Source organism: Carcharodon carcharias, chromosome 11 (assembly GCF_017639515.1).
Source record: "Carcharodon carcharias isolate sCarCar2 chromosome 11, sCarCar2.pri, whole genome shotgun sequence".
Lineage (NCBI taxonomy): Eukaryota > Metazoa > Chordata > Chondrichthyes > Lamniformes > Lamnidae > Carcharodon > Carcharodon carcharias.
This window is the reverse complement of record NC_054477.1, coordinates 52,472,289-52,493,033: the sequence shown is the minus strand read 5'-3', so window position 1 is coordinate 52,493,033 and position 20,745 is coordinate 52,472,289. Positions and strand designations below refer to the sequence as shown.

Sequence of the window (20,745 nt, the reverse complement as noted above, 5' to 3'; positions counted from 1 at the left end):
GTGTACTAGTTTTACCCACATCCCCCTAACTGGTCCTGCACTGTGTTTCCCCACAAATGGTCCTCCTGTGTCTTCATCCCCAAAAGGTCATCCTTCACATTGACCCCTCACAAGGCACTATTGTCATAGTCCCGCCCCCTTCATGTCCAGTAGTATCCGCTCTCACTCAAGGGCCGGCCCCTCCCCCCTCCGCCATGCACCACCCCAGTCCTCCAGTATCCCGACATGCCCCGGCAGTAACTTCCGCTCCGCCTGATCCAAGCTGCAGGAAACCCGCGGAATCAATGATTCATTTAAAAGGAGTGATCGGCGACTCGTGTGTCCGATTAATTTCTCCCGTTTTGACGGCGAACTCTATCCGGTTGTTAGTTTGCAGATATTTTGTCCTTTAAGCGGTTTTCGGTGATTGGATTTTATTTCCTCTCTGCGGGAGGGAGGCCTGCGGCTCCTGAGTCCTGTTGTAACCGGGAGAAAACGGCGCCGCCCGAACTGCGGGGGAAATCAAGGCTACGTTTCAGCTTCAACTCGTCAATAAATACAGGATGACAACTGGATTTGGGTTCGGTACTGCGGCCGGAAACACCGGTAGCTTCGCCCTCGGAGCTTCCAGGTAACTGATGGCGATGCGGATCTGGTACAGGCTTTGTTCTGTTTTATTATAACCGGGAATTGGTGGGTTGAGGCTGAGAGCAAACTTGTGGTATCTGAGTAACCGAATTAACTAACGCTTGTATTTGACAGGAAAATAAACACCACAACTTATTCCAATAAGTAAGCACACGCTAGGTATTGATGTTCAGTTTTAAAATGATCTTATCTCCACACTGAGTTTTACTTTTATTTAAAATGTTGTATGTATTGTGAGCTGACACACCACACTTACTCCCATGCATTAAGTTTCTAATGAGGCATGGCAGATGGAGAAAAGAATCATACAATGGCTACAGCAGAGAAGAAGGTCATTCGACCTCCTATTCTTGCCGGCTCTTTACCAGAACAACGCAACTAGTCTACTCTCCCGTATTGCCCTCTGCAATTTTTTTTAGGACAAATAATTTTCCAATTCCCTTTGAAAGTCACGATCTGCCTCCATTATTCTCTCAGGGGTAAATTCCAGATCCTAACCACTCGTTATTTATAAATGTGCTTTCCTTCTGTCACCTCCAGTTCTTTTGCCAACAATTTGTGTCCTCTGGTTCTCGATCCTTCTGCCAACGGGGAAGATTTCTGCCTATTTACTCTGGCCAGATCCCACATGATTTTGAACAGCTGTTATCAAATTTCCTGTCAATCTTTGCTTCTCTAAGGAGAACAACCCCAGCTTTACCAATCTAACCACGGAACTGAAGTGTCTCATCCCCAGGGAACCACTCTTGTAAATCTTTACTGCACCCTTTTCCAATGCCTTCACATCCTTCTGTAATAATTATGGCTTCATTTAGTGTAAAGTACCTTTACGAATAATACTTGTTAGGCAAGATCACGTGATCTGTAGTAACCAATAGCAGAGCAGCACAGGCTATCTCAGCAGTTAGAGATGGAGTTGGAGTGGAAAGCACGTGTGTAGTTGCTGCTGAGTATATTGTAAATAAACTTAATGTTTCCAACCAAGAAGTGTCTGCAGATCAACTCTATCATTAATAGTACAACTCGGCCATCGTACAACAATCTTGGAAATGAGGATAAAACAGAATTGAACAGAAGAAATCAAGTTAGAAAGAAATTGGCACTTTACCTCACCCAGTGATTGTAAGAGCAAGTTCCATTAGAATTGAAGAAGTTATCCCCTCTCAAAATACCACAATTTGGGAGAATGATCCTTTTGGACCAGCCACAGATGATTGGTCTCAATACATAGAATGCCTCACATTCTTTTTTCAAGTGAACAAGATTACTTGGGAAGAGGCAAGTGATCATCTTGAGTACTTGTGGGAGCAAAACCTACAGCTTGATTTGAAGTCTGATGGCACCCTGTGCTCCAGATTTGAAGAATTTTGATGAATTGGTGGTCACTTCAACCCAAGTCCTCAGTCATGGTGCAGAGATTCAAGGTTAATTTGCAAAATAGAGCTCTGGGTGAGTCAATTGTGTGCTATGTGGCAAATTTGAAGCAGCTAGCAGAACATTGAGAGTTTGGTACAACTCTGAATAACATGCTCTGAGATGATTTAGCATGTGGTGTGAAAGAAGATTCTGAAGTGAATCTGGATTTCAAGAAGGTGCTAGAGATAGCGCTGGCCATGGAAACCGCGGTAAGAGATTCAAAAGCAATACAGAGTAACCAAAATGGCACCACCCTCCACATTGGGCAGGAAACCTCAGCAGAAAGAGGCACAAAAAACCAAGAGACTGCCGAGAAGTGGGAAATAGCCCCCGTTGGCCGAAGAATCAAGAAAAATAACTTAGCAGCGAAATCGAAGAATAACTTTAATAGAGGTGAAAACAAGTAGTCTTTTAGCGATTGGCAGTTTAAAAAAAATTGAATTGTCACAGAAATGGGCATATAATGAGGCAGTGCAAGGAAAGATTCAAGCAGACTTGTAAATAAAGAAGCCCAATGAAATCTACAATGTAGAAGAGCCTGAAACAACAAATTCAGACATTTACTCGTTTAATCTGAACGTTGAAAAGACAGAACCAGTATTTGTCACAGTGCAAGTAATTGGCAAACCTATTAGAATGGAAGTGGACATGGGAGCTTCCAGTACATTAATTGGGGAACATGCCTTCAGATATTTGAACAATGGTGAACATCAGTTAAGTTTAGAAGAAACAGCTGTGAAGCTAAAAACATGTGCGGGTGAAGCCATTCAAGTAAAAGGCATAAGCAGAGTATCCGTCCGTTATGGAAGTCAATCGGCAAAACTACCATTGATGGTCATGCGGACTCGAAATGTCAACTGTATCCCTCTCCACAGTTGCTGTCAGACCTGCTGAGTTTTTCCAGGTCTTTTTGTTTTTGTTCTAGATTTCCAGCATCCGCAATATTTTGTTTTTATCTACCTTTGATGGTGATAGCAGGTGAAGGGTCAAGCCTCCTGTGGCAAAATTGGTTAAAGGAGATTAAGTTAGAATGGCCTGAAATTTTCCAGTTGAGACCAAGTGTGAAAATTAGAGCTACTTAGAAAGTTTGCCACCATCTTCAAGGACAAACTGGGGAAAATCCAGGGCCGGCGTGTCAAGATTCATGTGGATCCGGAAGCAACCCCTCGCTCCATGAAGGTGAGACTGGTGCCATATGCCCTGTAAGAAAAAGCCGACATTGAACTAAACAGACTAGAGAAACTGGGCATTATACAACCTGTTCAGTTCTCAGAATGGGCAGCACCCATGATCCCTGCCCTTAAACCTGACCAAAGCATCCGAATTTGTGGAGACTACAAACTGACTGTTAATAAAGTAGCAAAGCAGAACAGGCACCCCAAAAACTGAACACCTGTATACAAGCTGGCTGGAGGGACAATGTACACAAAGCTTGACGTGAGTCATGCTTACCAATGACTAGTTTTGGATGATGCCTCCCAGGAATTCGTGACAATTAATACCCACAAAGGGTTGTACCAATATACACAATTGCTTTTCAGTGTCTCCTCCAGTTGTGCCATCTTTCAGAGAACAATGGAAAGCTTACTGCAGGGACTGCCCCAGGTTGCAGTTTATTTAGATGATGTATTGGTGACAGGATTCACTGAAAAAGAGCATTTGGTAAACTTAAAAGATGTCTTAAAATGTTGCTTGCAAGCTGGAGTGCATCTAAAAAAAAGTGCATGTTCCAAGCGAGGGAGGCAATCTGTTCGGGTCACCGGGTAGATTTGCAGGGCCTCCACTCGGTTGAGGAGGAAGTGAAAGCCATAAGAGAGGCACCTGTGACAAAGAATGCCTCAGAGCTCACATCATTCCTACTTTATTAACAGTAGGAATGCTCAACTATTATGGGCAGTTCTTACCCAATTTGTCTACAGTGCTGGCCCCCCTGCATTCTCCACTCAGAGAACCAATGTTGGTCATCAGAGGCACCCCAGAAGGAAGCTTTCATGGAGGTGAAACAATTGTTGCACTTGTCCAATCTATTAGTGCATTATGACCAGACGAAAAAATTGGTGCTGACATGTGATGCATCTCTCTCATAGAATGGACAATGGCACAGATCGGCCAATAGGTTAAGCATCAAGACCGCCCACCACAGTGGAGAAGGGATACTCACAGATAGAAAAAGAAGGCCCACACACGGCTGTCATTTTACAATTGTTTCAGACCACAAACCATTGCTAGGATTGTTTAGTGAGGACAAGGCCATACCACCCATAGCCTCAGCAAGAATACAATGATGGGCTTTAATTCTGGCAGAATACACCTTCATACATAGGCCTGGCAATCAAATTACAAACGCTGATGCCCTTAGTTGCTTGCCTTTACAAGAAATTGATGAGCACGTCCCAGTTCCACAGGAACTTGTTTTACTGTTAAATTTCTTAGATTCCTTGCCGGTATGCGCTCGACAGATCAGACGAGACAAGTTGGGACCCAGACCTGTCTCAGGTACATGAACAAGTGCTACATGGTTGGTCACAGGAGCCTATATCTGACGAAGTGAAACAGAAGACATAAAATAGCCAGCCAGGATGGCATCTTATTGTGGGGAGCACAAGTGATAGTTCCTCCAAAGGTGAGGGAGCCACTTTTAATTGAACTACACAGTACCCATCCAGGAATTTCCCAAATGGAGACCATAGCGCGCAGCTACCTATGGAGGCGTGGGATGGGTGGAGAAACAGAGTTTAGTAAAGCACTGTGCAATGTCAGCAGCTGCAAAATTTGTCGGCAACAGCTCTGTTACACCCATGGAAGTGGCCAGGTAGACCCTGGGTGCGGTTACACATTGTTCCCAGGGAAGGTCCAACGCAGTCAATGTTTCTGCTCATTGTTGATGCCCATTCAAAATGGTTGGACGTATATGAGGTGAAGTCAGCAACGTCGGCCGCTAGAGTTTGCTATTCACGGACTACCAGAAGCAGTTTTTTCTGATAACGGCATGGCATTTACGAGTGTTGAGTTTCAACTGTTAATCAGCCTCAACAGTATCACTCGTGAAAACTGCACCATGCCACCCTTCCTCAGACGGACTGGCTGAAAGGGCAGTTCAAACATTCAAGACAGGCATAATGAAGCTACCTGACACTTCCTTGGCAACCAAGCTAGTATGCTTTCTTTCTCATTACTGGACTACCCCTCGTAGAACAGGTGTCACGCCTGCGGAGTTATTGTTGAAACGCCGTCTCAAGACGAGATTGAGCTTAATAATGCCGAGTTTAGAGAGGAAGATGGAAAGGAGTCAGGGAAGCCAGAAAAGTAGTCGCAAGTGACATAGTCACAAGAGGAAATTTATCGTGGGAGAGCCGGTATATGTGAAAAACTTAGGGGAAGGGCCAAAGTCGTTACCAGGTGAAATAAATGCAGTGATTGGACCTCTATCCTACCACCTGGAGATGGAAGGCCGGATCATCTTTAAACATGTGGACCACTTCAGGAAGGGAGAGGCAAATCACCAAGATTTGGTTCCACCAGTGACCATGACCGCCTTTTCCTGTTGGACATACAATGTCTGACAATGATTGACATGTCTGATGTTCCTGTAAGAGTTGACTATACAGAGCTGTAAGTGCCCACTGAAGCACCTGATGTTTAGACAACTCTGAAAAAGGAGGCTCCAGGCTCCTGACAAAACATCCGAAGTCGTGGAGCTGCGACATTCCACACGTACCACGAAACCACCAGAAAGACTGAACTTGAAAATACTCACCCAGTGTAAATGTTATTTTGCCTTGAAAAATATGTACTATAATTATAATATGTATAGCAGAGTTAAAGGGTGAGGAATGTAGTCATTATGGTTTCATTGTGTAATGTATCTTTTAAGAATAATACTTGTTAGGCATGATCACATGATCTGTAGTAACCAATAGGAGTAGCAGCACGGGCTACCTCAGCAGTCAGTGTAGAGTTGGAGTTGAAAGCATATGTGTAGTTGCTGTCGCTTATATTGTAAATATGCTTAAAGTTTCCACCCAAGAAGTGGCTGCAGATGAACACTATCATTAATAGTACAACTCGGCCACCCTACAACACCTTCCTAAAGTACATAGATTTGTCATTTAAATTTGTTGGTGTGGATTTTTTATGCATTTGCAAAGATTCTGTCCTGCTGTTTTAAAACAAATGAAAAAATGGAATTTATCTTAGCGCATAGCATGCTGGAGTAAGGAAAGAAACACAAATGTTAACAACCTGATATAAAAACAGAATATGTTGCAAGTACACAGTAAACCAATCATCCACTAAAGAGAAAAGCTAATGTTTATAATGTATGCCAAGCATCTTTTTACTGCCAATGCTGCTATAAAGTTTCAGCATTTGAAACAACTTTGGGATTTGGATTTTATTCCTTATTTAGTCTATTCCAAAGTTTTCTTCAATGGTTTATATTCTTTGATTGGCATTATTGGTTTCAGAATCCCAAAACACTAGAAGAAATGGCTTACTATAAATTACCAGTCCTGCTGTGTGGACTTTATTGTGTCATAACAGATGACCTATTTTTCCAATATGGTGCTTGCTGCTGGCAAACTGAACACCCAAAATGGAATAAGGTTGTTCCATGAGTATTGTCATTTTTAAAAAGTGTTGAATTATTAAAAAAAATATAGTAATTTTATCCAGAAATTCAAATGACTTGTAAACCTCTAGCTTTGCTCTTGCATCTAGCTTTGTGCAAATCCTCTTTTGCTAGACTGAACAAACTAGATTAATAAACATCAAAGAAAAGATATACAAGAAGCAAATGTGAATGCACAAGCAGCATCAAGCATCTATGATTGTACATTTTTTTTAAGTTTTTATTGTGTATCTTTTAAAATAGATGTCACATTTATTCAAATTTAAGTGTAAAATCTACATTTTTATGTACACACAGGAATTTGAATAACAACTTGGATTTATGTAGCACTTTGTCATAGGAAAATGCCCCAATGTGCTTTACAGTAGTATAGTCTAACAAAATCTGACACTTGAGCTAACGAAGAAAGTATTCAGATGGGTGACAAAAGGTTTGTGCTTTTTTTTTAATGTTCTCTTTCATGGGATGTGAGAATTGCTGGCTAGACCAACATTTGTCCATCCCTAGTTGCCCTTGAACTGAGTGGCTTGCTAAGCCAGTTCAGAGGGCAGTTAAGAGTCAGTCATATTACTGTGGATCTGGTGTCACGTGTAGGCCAGACCAGTAAAGATGGCAGATTTCCTTCCTTAAAGGACATTGGTGAACCAGGTGGGTTTTTTTGACCATCAATGATAGTAACTGAGATTAGCTTTCAATTCCAGGTTTTATTAATTTAATATTATTACCAGCTGCCATGGCAGGATTTGAATATTACCACTCTGCCACCATCTCCCCCAAAAGAGTTCAATTTTGAGGAGAGTTGGGTAGCGAGATTTAAATAGCAATTTAGAGTTTAGGGCTGATGGCATAGCCACCGATGATGGGGGTAAAGGGAATGTGGGATGCACAAGAGGCCAGAGTTGGAGGATCATAGAACTGTGTTGCCGGGCAGGAGGAGGTTATAAAGATAGGGAGGGATGAGGTTATAAAGATAGGGAGGGATGAGGCTATGGAGGGTTTTGAACTCAAAGATGAGAATTTAAAATCAGCGTTGGTGGTCCAGGAGATGTGTAGGTCAGCAGGTCACCTAATAGATGATAGGTGAGCAAGACTTGGTGCGAGTTAGGATACAGGCAGCAGTTTTGATGAGCTCTGGTTTATAGAAGTTAGAAGATGAGAGACGACCGATTGCAATAGTCCACTCTTCTTAAAACTCAGCACCTCCATCTCTTTTAAGATGCTTCTTTAAACTTGCCTCTTTGACTAAGCTTTTGGCTGTCCCACTTAATCTTTCCTTTGGCTCAGTATCTATATTTACCTATCACTCTGTGAAGTGCCTTCATTAATGATGCTTTATAAATGTGAGTTATATAATCTTCTAAAAGTACTCTCATATCAGTAATTGACTCTTTTAGCTTGAGAAATTGAAAATGTAACTCCATTATTAAAGAAAAGTGAGAGCAAAAAACCAGGAAATCATAGAACTGTTATACTGTCTGTTGTGGAGAAGTTATTGGAATTTGTAATAGAGGACAGAGTGGCTAAGCACTTAGAGAAATTTAAACTGATTAGAGAGAGCCAACATGGATTTGTAAAATAAAATCAGCAGGTTAGGCAGCATCCAGTGAGAGAAACAGAGTAAATCTTTCAGGTTGATGACGTTTGCTCAGAAGCAATGTAATTGTAAAACAAATGTTGCTTGTGGCCTAACCAGGCTTTTACAAGTTATATAAAAAGTGCATCCTTGAAGAGTTCTGCCAGCTTTGAAATATGGTGATAATTTGAATAAAGAATTTTAAATAAAATGAAACTGCAAGATTTATGTTAGTAATGTATACAAGTGGAAATAATAGATATTGGTGAGTATCATGAACTAATGCTTTTTTTCCAGATAATCTTAAAATTCCAAAGAAAATACAAGATAAAACCAGTTTAATTTGACTAATGTTATTAATCAATTGTGATCATGTGATCCCTATGAACACTTACCATTTTTAATTGGCCAGCAAGGATGTATTCTCTTAAATTGTTGTAACAGTTTTAACCTGTATTGGTCAGTCTGCATCATGTTGCTTTGTTTTCCGAGCAATCTCATTGGCTGCAGATCAGATTGTGACTGACCTGTGCTTGCTTGACAGGACTCTGAATCACTGATAGTAAATATGTGGTAGTGATAGTTGGCTTCCTCCTAGCTTTTTGCTTTTGTTTGTCTAGGTTTCCTCTTATGTTGTCCTTGTTCTATTTGTTCATCCTCTAGTGCTCAAGGTTTCTGTTAATCAAATCCCACTTTTCTGATGCTATTCGCATATTCCTGCTCTCTTATTCAGACTCCTGGTAATCAGCCTCTGTTCTGCTCTTGTAACCATGTGTTGACCTAGCTATCCCATTTAAGCTCTGGTCATTGGTAACCTCTGGGATACTGATGGTGGTGGTTGAGGTGCGGAATGGTGTGGGGTGCAGGGTGGTAGGACAATATTGGAAGTTGGAGGATAGTGGTTGGTTGGACATTTGCTTTTGGGAATGGCCTTCCACTTGTGTGGTGCCAGCTCTAGATTGGATGTTGTCCAGCTCCTGCGGAAGGCTATCACCGACTACTGCTTAAGTATTGGAGGAGTTGTGCATGGAGCTGAATACTGCAGAATCATCTACCAATAGACCCACTCCTGACCTTGTGTCAAAGGAAAGGTTAGAGAATAAGCAGTTGAAGATGGTTGGACTGAATGCGTTTCCTTTAAACTCCTGCAGCATGACTTGGATTGCAGTGATTGGCTTCTGATAGCAATGACCATCGTTCTGTTTGTCTAATTTGACTGTAGAGCTGGAGGATTTTCCTGTTAATTCCGATAACCTGCATTTTACTAGGGCTCTCCTTGATGTCAAGGGCATCTACCTCCACCTTGGGTGTGAAATAATGAGCAATAAATGTGGCTTTGTCAGAATTCCCCCATCCCAAGAATACATTTAGACAAAAATATAATGTAACATCACAATTCTTTATATTTTGTGTATTACTGATTTAGTAATGTAGAGAGCTTCAGCTGTTGCAAAACACTTTTCTGAATATATTATCTGAATTATTCGAATTAGAGTGGAGATGATTTTTTTTCATTAACTAAATGGTTGGAATATAGCTATAATCTGAAGTCTAGCTTTTTTGGCTCATTGGTTGCAAGTGTTTTTAAGTAGTAGTCTCCTATGTCCAGTTCACTGACGTGTGCTTCCATTCAGTATTCATAGAATCACAGAATTCACACAATTGTTACAGCACAGAAGGAGGCTGTTTTTGCCTATTGTATCCGCTGAAAGAGCAATTCACCTAGTGCCATTTCCCCGCCTTCTCCCTGTAAACCTGTGCGTTCTTCCTTTCCAGATAACGGTCTAATTCCCTCTTGAATGCCTTGATTGAATCTGCCTCTACTACATTCTCGGGTAGTGTTTTCCAGATCTTAACCACTTGCTGCCAATTACTTTTAAATCTGTGCCTTTTTGTTGTCAATTCTTTCACTAAAGGGAATGGTTTTCCCCTATCTAATCTGTCCTGACCCCTCATGATTTTGAATACTTCTATCAAATATCCTCTCAGCCTTCTCTAAGGAAAACAGTCCTAACTTCTCCATTCTATCTTCATACCTGAGGTTTCTCATTCTTGGAACCATTCTTGTGAATCTTTTCTGCACACTCCCTAATGCGTTCACATTTTGCCTAAAGTGTGGCACCCGGAACTGGATGCAATACTCCAGCTGAGACCGAACTAGTGTCTTATACAAGTTCAACATAACCTCCTTGCTCTTATACTCTATGCCCCTATTAGTAAAGCCCAGGATACTGTATGCTTTATTAACTTCTCTTTCAACCTGTCCTCCACCTTCAGTGACGTATGTACATCTACATCCAGGTCCTCTGCTCCTGCACCCCTTTAGTGTTGAACCCTTTATTTTATATTGTGTCTCCATGTCCTTCCTACTGAAATGAATCACTTCACATTTCTCCACATTGAATTTCAGCTGTCACCTGTCTGCCCATTCCACCAACTTGCCTATGTCCTTTGGAAGTTCTGCGCTATCTTCCTCTCAGTTTACAATGCTTCCCAGTTTTGTATCATCCGCAAGCTTTGACATTGTGTCCTGTACCCAATGGTCTAGGTCTTTAATACATATCAGGAAAAGCAAGGGTCTCAATGCTGACCCCTGGGGAACTCCACTACAAACCTTCCTCCAGCCTGGCAAAACATCCATTAACCACTACCGTTTCCTGTCACTTGGCCAATTTTGTATCCATGTTGCTATTGTCCCTTTTATTCCATGATCTATAACTTTGCTCACAAGTCCGTCGTGTGGCACTGTATCAAATGCTTTTTGGAAGCCCACATACACCACATCCACAGCATTGCCCTCATCAACCCTCTCTGTTAACTTTCAAAATACTCCAGTGAGTTAGTTAGACACTATTTTCCTTTAAGAAATCCATTCTGGCTTTCCTTAATGATTTGTCCATGTGGCTATTAATTTTGTTCTGCATAATTGTTTCTAGAAGCTTCCCCAACACCAAAGTTTGACTGGTTTGTAGTTGCTGGGCTTTTTTAACAACCATTTTTTTGAAAAAGGGTGTAATGTTTGCAATTCTCCAGTTCTCTGGCACCACCCCCGAGTCTAAGGAAGACTGAAAAATTATGGCCAGTGCATCCCCGATTTCCACACTCTCTTCCCTCAATATTCTTGGATGCATCTGATCTGGTCCTGATGTCTTATCAATACCACCACCATATCAATTTGAAATCCTTCTAGTATCTGCGTTACCTCCTTTTTCACCATTGCCTGGGTAGCATTGTTTTCCTTTGTTAAAAATAGATGCAAAGTGTTCATTTAGTACCTTGGCTATGCTTTGTGTAAATACACTTTTTGGTCCCTAATCAGCCCTACTCTCTTACTACCTTTTGCTATTTATATCCCTATGGAAGACTTTTGATTCCCTTGTTACTCTGTACTGGAAGAAGACTCACAATTGCAAGCCTATTGGTATACTGATGATTTTCAAAGGAGTGCAATATTGTCACTAGAATTTCAGTAAAGCATAAAGATGGCCACACGCTTGTGTAGATTGGTTGTGCAGTATTTACCTGAATTACACCCACAACTGGAGTCCAACGATAGATTTTCTTTTACATTGCATCTAGAGAATGTATTTGGGGCTGAGTAATGTAAGTTAAATGCAGGTTGTCACGAATATTAGCAATTTGAGTGAATTAGTTTTTTACAAAATAATTATTTATAAAAGATGTCTTAATTAATGGCTACCTTTTAGTTACCTTACTAACATTTGCTAATTCAGAGAAGATAACAGATTCATTGTTTTCATTAGGTTTTAATTTCTCGTTCTTCTTTATAACCCCCTCCTGCCTTGACCCATTTTCTTCTTTCTGCCCGTTTTGTGTGTGCTTTTCATTTTCTTGGCTATTTCCATGTTCCTTTGTTTCCTTAACGCTTTCCTGTCTGCATTGTACTTTTATATTGCTGACAAAAGACATTTTGTTGAAGTTTTTTGACTTGCACTCATCAGGACAGTTGCAGGAATACCAATGTAAAGGGAAGCAACAACTTTATACTATGAGAAGAGAGTGCTGATTAGTTGGCAAGTGGACTCTGGTAGCGTGCCATGGGTAATGCACCAATTAATGGTGACTGACAGTTAACTGCCAAGCATTATTTGAAATTTAAACCAGGCAGTTTGACTCTGGTCAAAGCATTGCCCTGAGGAAAGAACCAGCAATTCCTCAGTATAACATTGCTTCCCCTGACATTTGTGTTCTTGCGATTATCCTGATGAATGCGAGATGAAAAGCTTCAACAAAATTTCTTTATTCAGCAATACTCAAATTCTGTACTACCGAACTATTGTTCTTTTATATAATTGAACAATGTCTTACATTTTGTTTAAGCAGGTTGCAGGCCACCTCTTAGCTTCCTCTCATTTGAATATTTTTTAAATTTTCATTTCTTCTGATGTTTGTTTTATCATTGATTTTTCACATCTGAAGAGGGGCTCTTCCTGAAATGATAACCTGTCCTTTCTGACAATAGAAGCACACTGATCTGTATATTTCTGACATTTCCTGGTTTTGTTTCAGATTCTCGGCATTTGCAGCTTTTTGCTACATGATCTATTATTTTTCTTGTTTTGCATCTTCTGTAATTTATATAAGTTGTGTCATTAAAATGCCATGGTGGTATTTTAATATCCATTGATGCTTTATATCTTGTTTGGGAAATATCTTGTCAGTTTTAGAATTCAGAGGCTGGTGTTAGGGCCAACAAAAACATTTACTCCACTTGTTTCTCTCAAACTTGATCTGAATTACTAAAACCAGGAGATGGAGCTGATTTCTTTTTCTAGCCCATACTGCAAACGGTTGTTGAAATGCTTACCGCCAGAAGGTTATTTATAACACACATACAAACTGGATGTAGAGAACTGTATTGGCTGTTCACAAAAGTAGTTGGTTTCCTGATGAATAACAGTTTACCCTCCCATTTTATTATAGCAACCCTAGTGGTACAGGAGGATTTAGCTTTGGAAATCTTGGTACCACAGCTGCAACCACAACCACAACTGCATCAACATTTGGGGGCCTTGGGGGTGGATTGTTTGGGCAGAAGCAAGCTACTGGATTCTCGTTTGGTGCTACCACAACAGGTAGGTTAGAATTTTTATTGTAATTTTTGACCCCAAATTTATGCTCATCTGTATTTCTTATGGAATTCCTATACCACAGAAATAGGACTAACATGTGGCAGATGCATGCTACAGCAATAGTGTTGTTCAGAACCTGTAGATGGGTTTTATTCAAAAATAAGTCTAGGACCCTTTGCTGACTGCGAATGTATCTATCCTACTACTCTGTTCTTGATCTGCCTTCAACAGCCTACTCTCACTAAAAACGCAATGTCAATTTTGCTTGGGAATTTCTTCCATAGCTGGAAAGTTTGCAGGGCACAGTGTTTAAAGCTAGGACTTTGCACTCAAAGAAGAAACCAGTAGATGGACTAACATGCATTCTGAAATTGCACATCCTGGAAGGAGATCAGTGGGCAAAAGGTTTAAATGAAAGCAGATTTCATCTTGTGATCCAAGAAATTTGAGTCGAATCGGAGGCCATTTGGCTCATGTCATTTGGAACCAAGTGGGAAGCAAAATTACTGGAGGTTCTGGAATTCTAAAATAAAAACAAGAATAATAGTGGAAACAGTCAGCCAGTCAGGCAGCATCTGTGGAGAGAGGAATTTAGGGTTAACGTTTCAGATTGATGACATTACATCTGAGCTTTTTATTCATGAGCTCTCACCTGAGGAGAGTGGTTGGGGTCCAAGATGGTAATATGGGAAGAAGTGATAAGACAGGTCTTTGTTCCTTGCAACTTCAGAAAGTAGTAGCTGGGAAGGAGGAGATGTGGTGATGGAAGAATGTACTAGGTTGCCATGGTGGGAACCCCTTCATAATGCTGAAAGGAAAAGAGAGGGCAAGATCTGTTTGTGATTTTGTTGGAAATGGCAGGGGAATGACATGTCAACTGCTGAGGCTGGAGGGGTGAAAAGTGAGGACAAGGGAACCTAATCATGACTTTGAGAGGAAGGAGTAGGTGAGGGTGGAAGTAGGGAAATGGGTGGGCTGTGGTGGAGCAGAACCCTGGCTGAGAGGAACCAGGAGAACATTTCCGAAACTTTGGTGTGGAAAACAGCATTATCTGAACCATTGCAAAAGAGATTGGGGAAAGGGAATGGAGCCTTTGCATGTTTTGATGTAAAGTCATTAATCTGCCATGTTAACCTGATTCTCCAGAGATGCTGTCTGAATTGAGTATTTGAAGCATTTTTTGCTTTTAGTCCACATCGTAACTGTTTACTCAAATCTCCCCCTCTCTTTGTTGCCCACAACCTTTAATATCTTCCTTCCTGGAATGGTTTTCCTCATGTCCTCTTAAGTATTTGACTGTTTGGTTTCAGTAACTAATCCTTGTAATGCGTTCCATATTATGGTAGCCCTCCACATGAAAACAAGTTCTTCTAACATCCACCATTATGCTTTAGTACTAATCCTAAATATGTAACTCCATGTTCTCAGATCATTGGCAAGTGGAAATAATCTTGCAGCTTTTTATCTTCTGAAAAGCAACATTACCCTGTAACTTTCTTCACTTCAGTAATACAACCCCAGTTTTTGAAATTTCCATAATAACTAAATCCTCTTTTTCCTAATGATTCTACATTCTATTCTTTTTGTAACTTCAATGTTATATAGTAATGTTATAATAATATTATCATAACTGTCTATAATGGGGATTCCTAAATCTGAGTGCAAGCACTGTGCTGATGTCAATCAAGGCCCTGTACAAATCTTCATTACCATCTTGTTTTATATTTAATACCTCTGTAGGTAAAATCCTCTGTGAATTATTATATCATGGTATTGAAAGAAAAGCATAACTGAGGAGTTGAACCTTAAAATAATCATTGGTTGCTGAACCATATAGGTTGGAAGACTTCGCATTCCACTTTTGGTCTGTGCTAGATTATCTGACCTGTCTGGGTGACAGTGGATTGACTTTCGTATCTTCAGATTAGGGAGAACAAAAGATTACTTCTGCTGTGTGACATTTGTTTTAAATTACAGGGACTACAACAGCAGCATCTACAGGACTAACTTTGGGTGAGTTTAATCAAATGGCAAAATGATAAGCTGGTTAAGAAATTATTTTGGTAAATGTCTTCAGTATATTTCTTTCATTAAATGTGACAGATCATTTGTAATCTGGCCATCCTAATGTATTGTAACATTTGCAGTCCTTAAACCTGGGCTTTAATCAATTCATTTTCTAGGAGCACCTGCAACTACAACTTCAACTGGTTTTAGTTTAGGATTCAACAAACCAGCTGGTTCAGCAACACCCTTTGCAATGCCTATTGCACCTTCTACGGCAGGAGGACTGTGCCTTTCATCTATACTGCCAACTTCTACAGCAGGTAAAGGTTTTCAGATTTTGAACTTCGTTCTTCCTGGTCACTGAGCTTCTGTTCACACTTTGGTTTCCATTGAATGTACACTGCATCTCTTGTTCTTCCTTTACCTCCCCCGGCTGAGTGCTTTATTTAAAAAAAAATCGACTCCTACTAGACTATCTATACAGTACATTATTTTTGCTGGTAAAATGTTTCTAGAAAGAAGTCAGGATATCTACGGTGCATATTTTGCACAAATTTTATATTGGGTGTTGAAATGTTTCAAATAAGGCAATATTTTGGAACATATGAAACTGTAAAAATAAGAACCCTGGCTGAGAGGAACCAGGAGAACATTTCAGAAACTTTGGTGTGGAAAGTAGCATTATCTGAACCATTGCAAAAGAAATTGGGGAAAGGGAATGTTTTGATGTAAAGTCATTAATCTGCCATGTTAACCTGATTTTCCAGAGATGCTATCTGAACTGAGTATTTGAAGCATTTTCTGCTGATAATTATCATAAACCAGCCATATAAGCCACATACAGTACAGTATACACACATTAGTTGCGTAATTTAGACAAATTTTGATCAATTTATTGGAGCTTTTATAGGTAGGCAGTTTCAATCAGTTCACAATTAACTGAAGTTTGAACTTCATAAAACACAATTTTACAAGCATTACATTCCAAAAATAATAGACTCCTTAATGTGCCTTCCTTCTCTGTACAAAGGTAGGCTGTAAAAATGCTTAAAGATAAACAGTTCTACTTGTTGCAACTGATTCTCTTGGTGTTAATGTAATAACAATTAAAGGTTCTTTCACCTGTGTCAGATGGAAATAGTGCTACTAGGTTACCTTCAACAATCCAGACACGTTACATGAAGTAAAATGATGCTTTCATGACTCTATACCAGGTAGCAACAATTGTTCAGCTGGTCTGTTTGCATATAATCCTGACCAAACACGTATTTAATGACCTATTGGACTTGGCAACTGGAACAACTTTACCACTGATTATCGTGGCAGTGTGCATTCTAGTTAGAATGCAGCTATCCCAATTATCACGTAATTCCGTATTGGGTGGCTTGCCGTAGTTTTCAATTATCTATTCATTTATTTGCGTCGTATGGCACAAAAATTTATAGATTGTGGAAAAGGTTATTGTAAAAAAGCCCAGATCTTCCAAAGGCAACAGCAGCATATGTTAAGAATTTGGCTATTGCACATTAGGACCTGGAGGAAGTCCCGACCTGTATGCTCGTGTGATACTTAATCAGCAAACTTCCAGTGGGTAGAATTATCTTGCCCAGATTCCTCTAATAATGTCATTGACACTGACCATAATGTCAGAGATTTGGGCTTGATGTAGTAAACTTACCTAGATATTTAGCCTGTCCAGCAGGAGCTGTACAGAAAAAGCCTAAAAAAAGACTGCCCCCACACCCTTTCGAATGCTCTCCTCCGGCCCTGCCCCGTCTGAAAATGCTCATTTACCACCACACCCCCGCCACCCCCAACAGTAAACTCATCAACAATTAAATGTCTTAAACATTAGAAGTAGTTAAATAAAGCTTAGGAACTTGAAGAAAAACACTACAAGTATGCTGACCTTAAGGGGAGTTACCTGAGCTGGTGATATCAGAAGTGGGTGTGAACTCACCACTCCTTGCCAGTACCCCTGCTGAATCCCTTTGCATCATTCCTCAACCTGGAGAGGAGGCTTGGCTGGAAGGACAAAAAATGGTAAGGGCGCACTTTTAATTGTGGTCAGCAGCAGCTGCTGTGGCATCACCACTGATCAGAAGATCTGGGCCAACATAAATTTAAGTCATAAACTTAATAGATTGCTGCTGACAGTTTGGATGAAATTTTGCTTTTGCATGATTAGAAATGTTCACAAATAATTGGCTATGACAAAATAGTCATTGTGAAAACCAATTTTTGGTTATTTTTACATGTTTTCCTTCTAAATTTAGCAACAACTTGTCCTTTGCAGGCTCTACAGGATTTGCATTAAATTTAGGTGGAGCACCCACATCCACTGCATCAATACCAACAGGCCTAACATTGGGAGGGACTTTGGCTGGTTTAGGAGGTGGCCTCTTTCAGGGTGCAAGCACCTCCACTGCAGGTCAGTACGCAATAATAGAGCTTTTGTGTGTGTATGTTTTACTTGTCAAATATAATCAGTTGTAGTTGAAAATATGAATATATAGAAACTATTGAGTGATTTTCAACTTTTGTTCAGAGAGATGGGATATAAAGTTAATTGGAATCCACAGTTTGGAAATCTGTTCCAAAAATATGAAATTTGTGCTATTAATAAAAACTTTGGAGATCCATGGGCTCCTTCAATTCTGGTCTCACGCGCCCTGTCAACTTTATTTCGGCCAACACTGGTAACCATTCCCTCCCTGCTCCCCTCTGCCTCTCTACCCAGTTCTTCTCCTTTAAGACATTCCTTAGGACCTACATTTTTGATCAGCTGCCATAATATCTCCTTATATAGATTGGTGTCAGATCTTGTTTGATAGCTCTCCTGTGAAGTACCTTGGATTGATTTACTGCTTAGATGTGCATAGGTGCTGTATAAATGCAAGGCAGAGTTGTTGCTTGTTGGATTGAGACAGTGCTGCATTTCCCAAGGTGATGGATATGAAAGATTACAGGGCATTATTTGAAGAGTAGGTAGTCCTCCTAATTTCCTGGCCAGAGCTGTTGCTCAACCAGCACTATCAAAAACAAATTAACTGGTCATTCATTTCATTTACTCCTTATGGGACCATGTGAAAATTGGCTGAAAATTTCCCTCGTCTGAAGCATTAATAACATGTTAATTGTATTGTTAAGGATATGCAGATGGAGGGATTGATTGAAGTACCTCAAGCACATATAAACAGACTCCTTCAAATGAGCAAATAAAGAGAGACTTCTGGGACACTATTTTGGTTGGGAGGAGGTAGACATTTTGTACTGTTGGATTCTGTAAATAAACTTAGTATTAAGTAAAAGATTGGTGTCTGGTTTCCTACTTTACCAACTGGCTTCAGAATGTATTAACATCAAGTGACTGCAATTCAAAAGTAATTCATTAGTTATTGAAGCCCTTTGGGGTGTCCTGAAACCCAAATAAGGCATAATATAAATACAAGCTCGTTCTTTCATTTTGTCAAGTGGAATATTAAAGTAGAATGTTATAGACCCCTGGCTTAATGATAAATGTATGGGATGTTGTGACACTGAACTAGATTTGATGGGAGAGTCATGTTGATGCTTGTGTATTTTCTGCTCATAGCCACTGGTGGCTTTACTGAAAGTGTGTTTATGCCAATGTTAGTGGAACTTGGGGTTAGGTTTAGCTACATGGTCTGCCTCTTTCTCAAATAATTTAGTGGCAGTCATTTTGTAGAAACATGGGTGTGAAAATTGGTGCCCTGTTGAGAGATACCAGAGAGTTGCTGTCCCCTGTGGAAGGGGAATCAAGGGAGTAGGAGATGGATTTCATGGATGAGCTTGGAGAAGACAAAGTTAATAGAAGAGAAACCAGAGAAAGCTGCAAGTTCAGTGCTTGAGGGAGGCTGGGGAGGGTAACTTGGTTTGGTAAGCAACGAGAAGAGAGCGATGTGCTAGAGGCAGCTGACTGATAGTTTCAGTCTTTAATGGCAAAGTCCATGAGCTGCTTGAGTTTGTTGGTTGAGGAGAGGATGAAAGGGGCAGGGAAGAAATGTTTAAACAAATCATTGATTGTGGAGCCAAGAAGCCCAAGGTTATTCTGGCATTCCAGGATAGTCCTGGAGTAATGAGCAGTTTTGGTAGAGCTAGCTGGGAAAGCCAGTTGTGTGCCATAAACATTTGAAGTTACTGCCCTTTGGACTTAATGGACCAAAGATGGGAGTCATACCAGGGCAATGACCAGGGTAGAAGAGAATTGGGAATCTGCTAAGGACAGAGGCATTAAATACAGCAATGAGAGTGTGGTAAGATAGATGCAGAAGTATTGTAACTAGAATTGTTTCCTCATGGTGATTAGTATCTTACAGTAGCTATCGGGTGGCCAGAATAGTGGGAAGCACATTGATCAGATTCAGGTAGCATGTTTCATTTTGTGTTTTTAGATGTAATTCACAATTTTTGAAGCTTTCATAATTAAGTTGAACAGTTATAAGCTTTGACAGTAATAATTAAATGATTTTCTAAAATTTAGGACTTGGTCAATCACTGGGATTGAATCTTGGAGTATCTACAGCTGCCCCAACCTCTACAGCTAGTGAAGGACTTGGTGGAATAGACTTCAGTGGATCTTCTGATAAGAAAAGTGAGTAATGTCTGCTGAACTACTTCAGATCTTTTTAATTGTACAACAGCTAAATTCATCTAAATTAAATAATTACCTGCTCTGGGGTAAGAATTTTATATGTGTACGTCTTCAATATCAGATGGAAGATTCATATGAACATAAAAACTAGGAGCAGGAGTAGGCCATTCGGGCCCTCAAGTTTGCTCCGCCATTCAGTAAGATCATGGCTGACCTGACTGTAACCTCAACTTCACATTCCTGCCTACCCCCAATAATCTTTCACACCCTTGCTTATCAAGGATATGTACCTTTGTCTTAAAATATCTACCTTTGCTTCCACTGCTTTATGAGGAAGAGAGTTCCAAAGATTCATGACCCTCTGCTTCCACTGCCTTATGAGGAAGAGAGTTCCAAAGATTCACGACCCTCTGAGAAAAGAATTCTCTTCATCTCTGTCTTAAATGGGTGACCCTTATTTTTAAACAGTGACCCTGAGTTGTGGATTCTTCCACAAAAGGGAGAATCTAGAACTGGGGGTTGCTGTTTAAAAATAAGGGGTTGCCCATCTATTCCACATCCACCCTGTCAAGACCCTTCGGAATCTTATATGTTTCAATCAAGTGGCGTCTTACTCTCCTAAACTCCAGTGTATACAAGCCTAGCCTGTCCAACCTTTCCACATAAGACAACTCGCCTATTCAGGTATTAGTCTAGAAAACCTTCTCTGAACTACTTCCAACGCATTTACATTCTTAAATAAGGAGACCAATACTGTACACAGTACTCCAGATACGGTCTCACC

At 40.3% G+C, this 20,745-nt stretch overlaps 1 protein-coding gene across 1 annotated transcript in view; it reads left to right on the top strand.

Moving 5' to 3' along the window:
* The first annotated feature begins 206 nt into the window (after positions 1 to 206).
* Positions 207 to 20,745, top strand: part of nup58 (nucleoporin 58) — a 70,704-nt gene continuing 50,165 nt past the window's right edge. The window contains 6 exon segments of the mRNA XM_041198681.1: positions 207 to 610; positions 13,191 to 13,342; positions 15,317 to 15,352; positions 15,523 to 15,666; positions 17,643 to 17,777; positions 19,851 to 19,961. Of these exon segments, the coding sequence (XP_041054615.1) occupies positions 543 to 610; positions 13,191 to 13,342; positions 15,317 to 15,352; positions 15,523 to 15,666; positions 17,643 to 17,777; positions 19,851 to 19,961 (646 nt within the window). The 5' untranslated portion in view covers positions 207 to 542.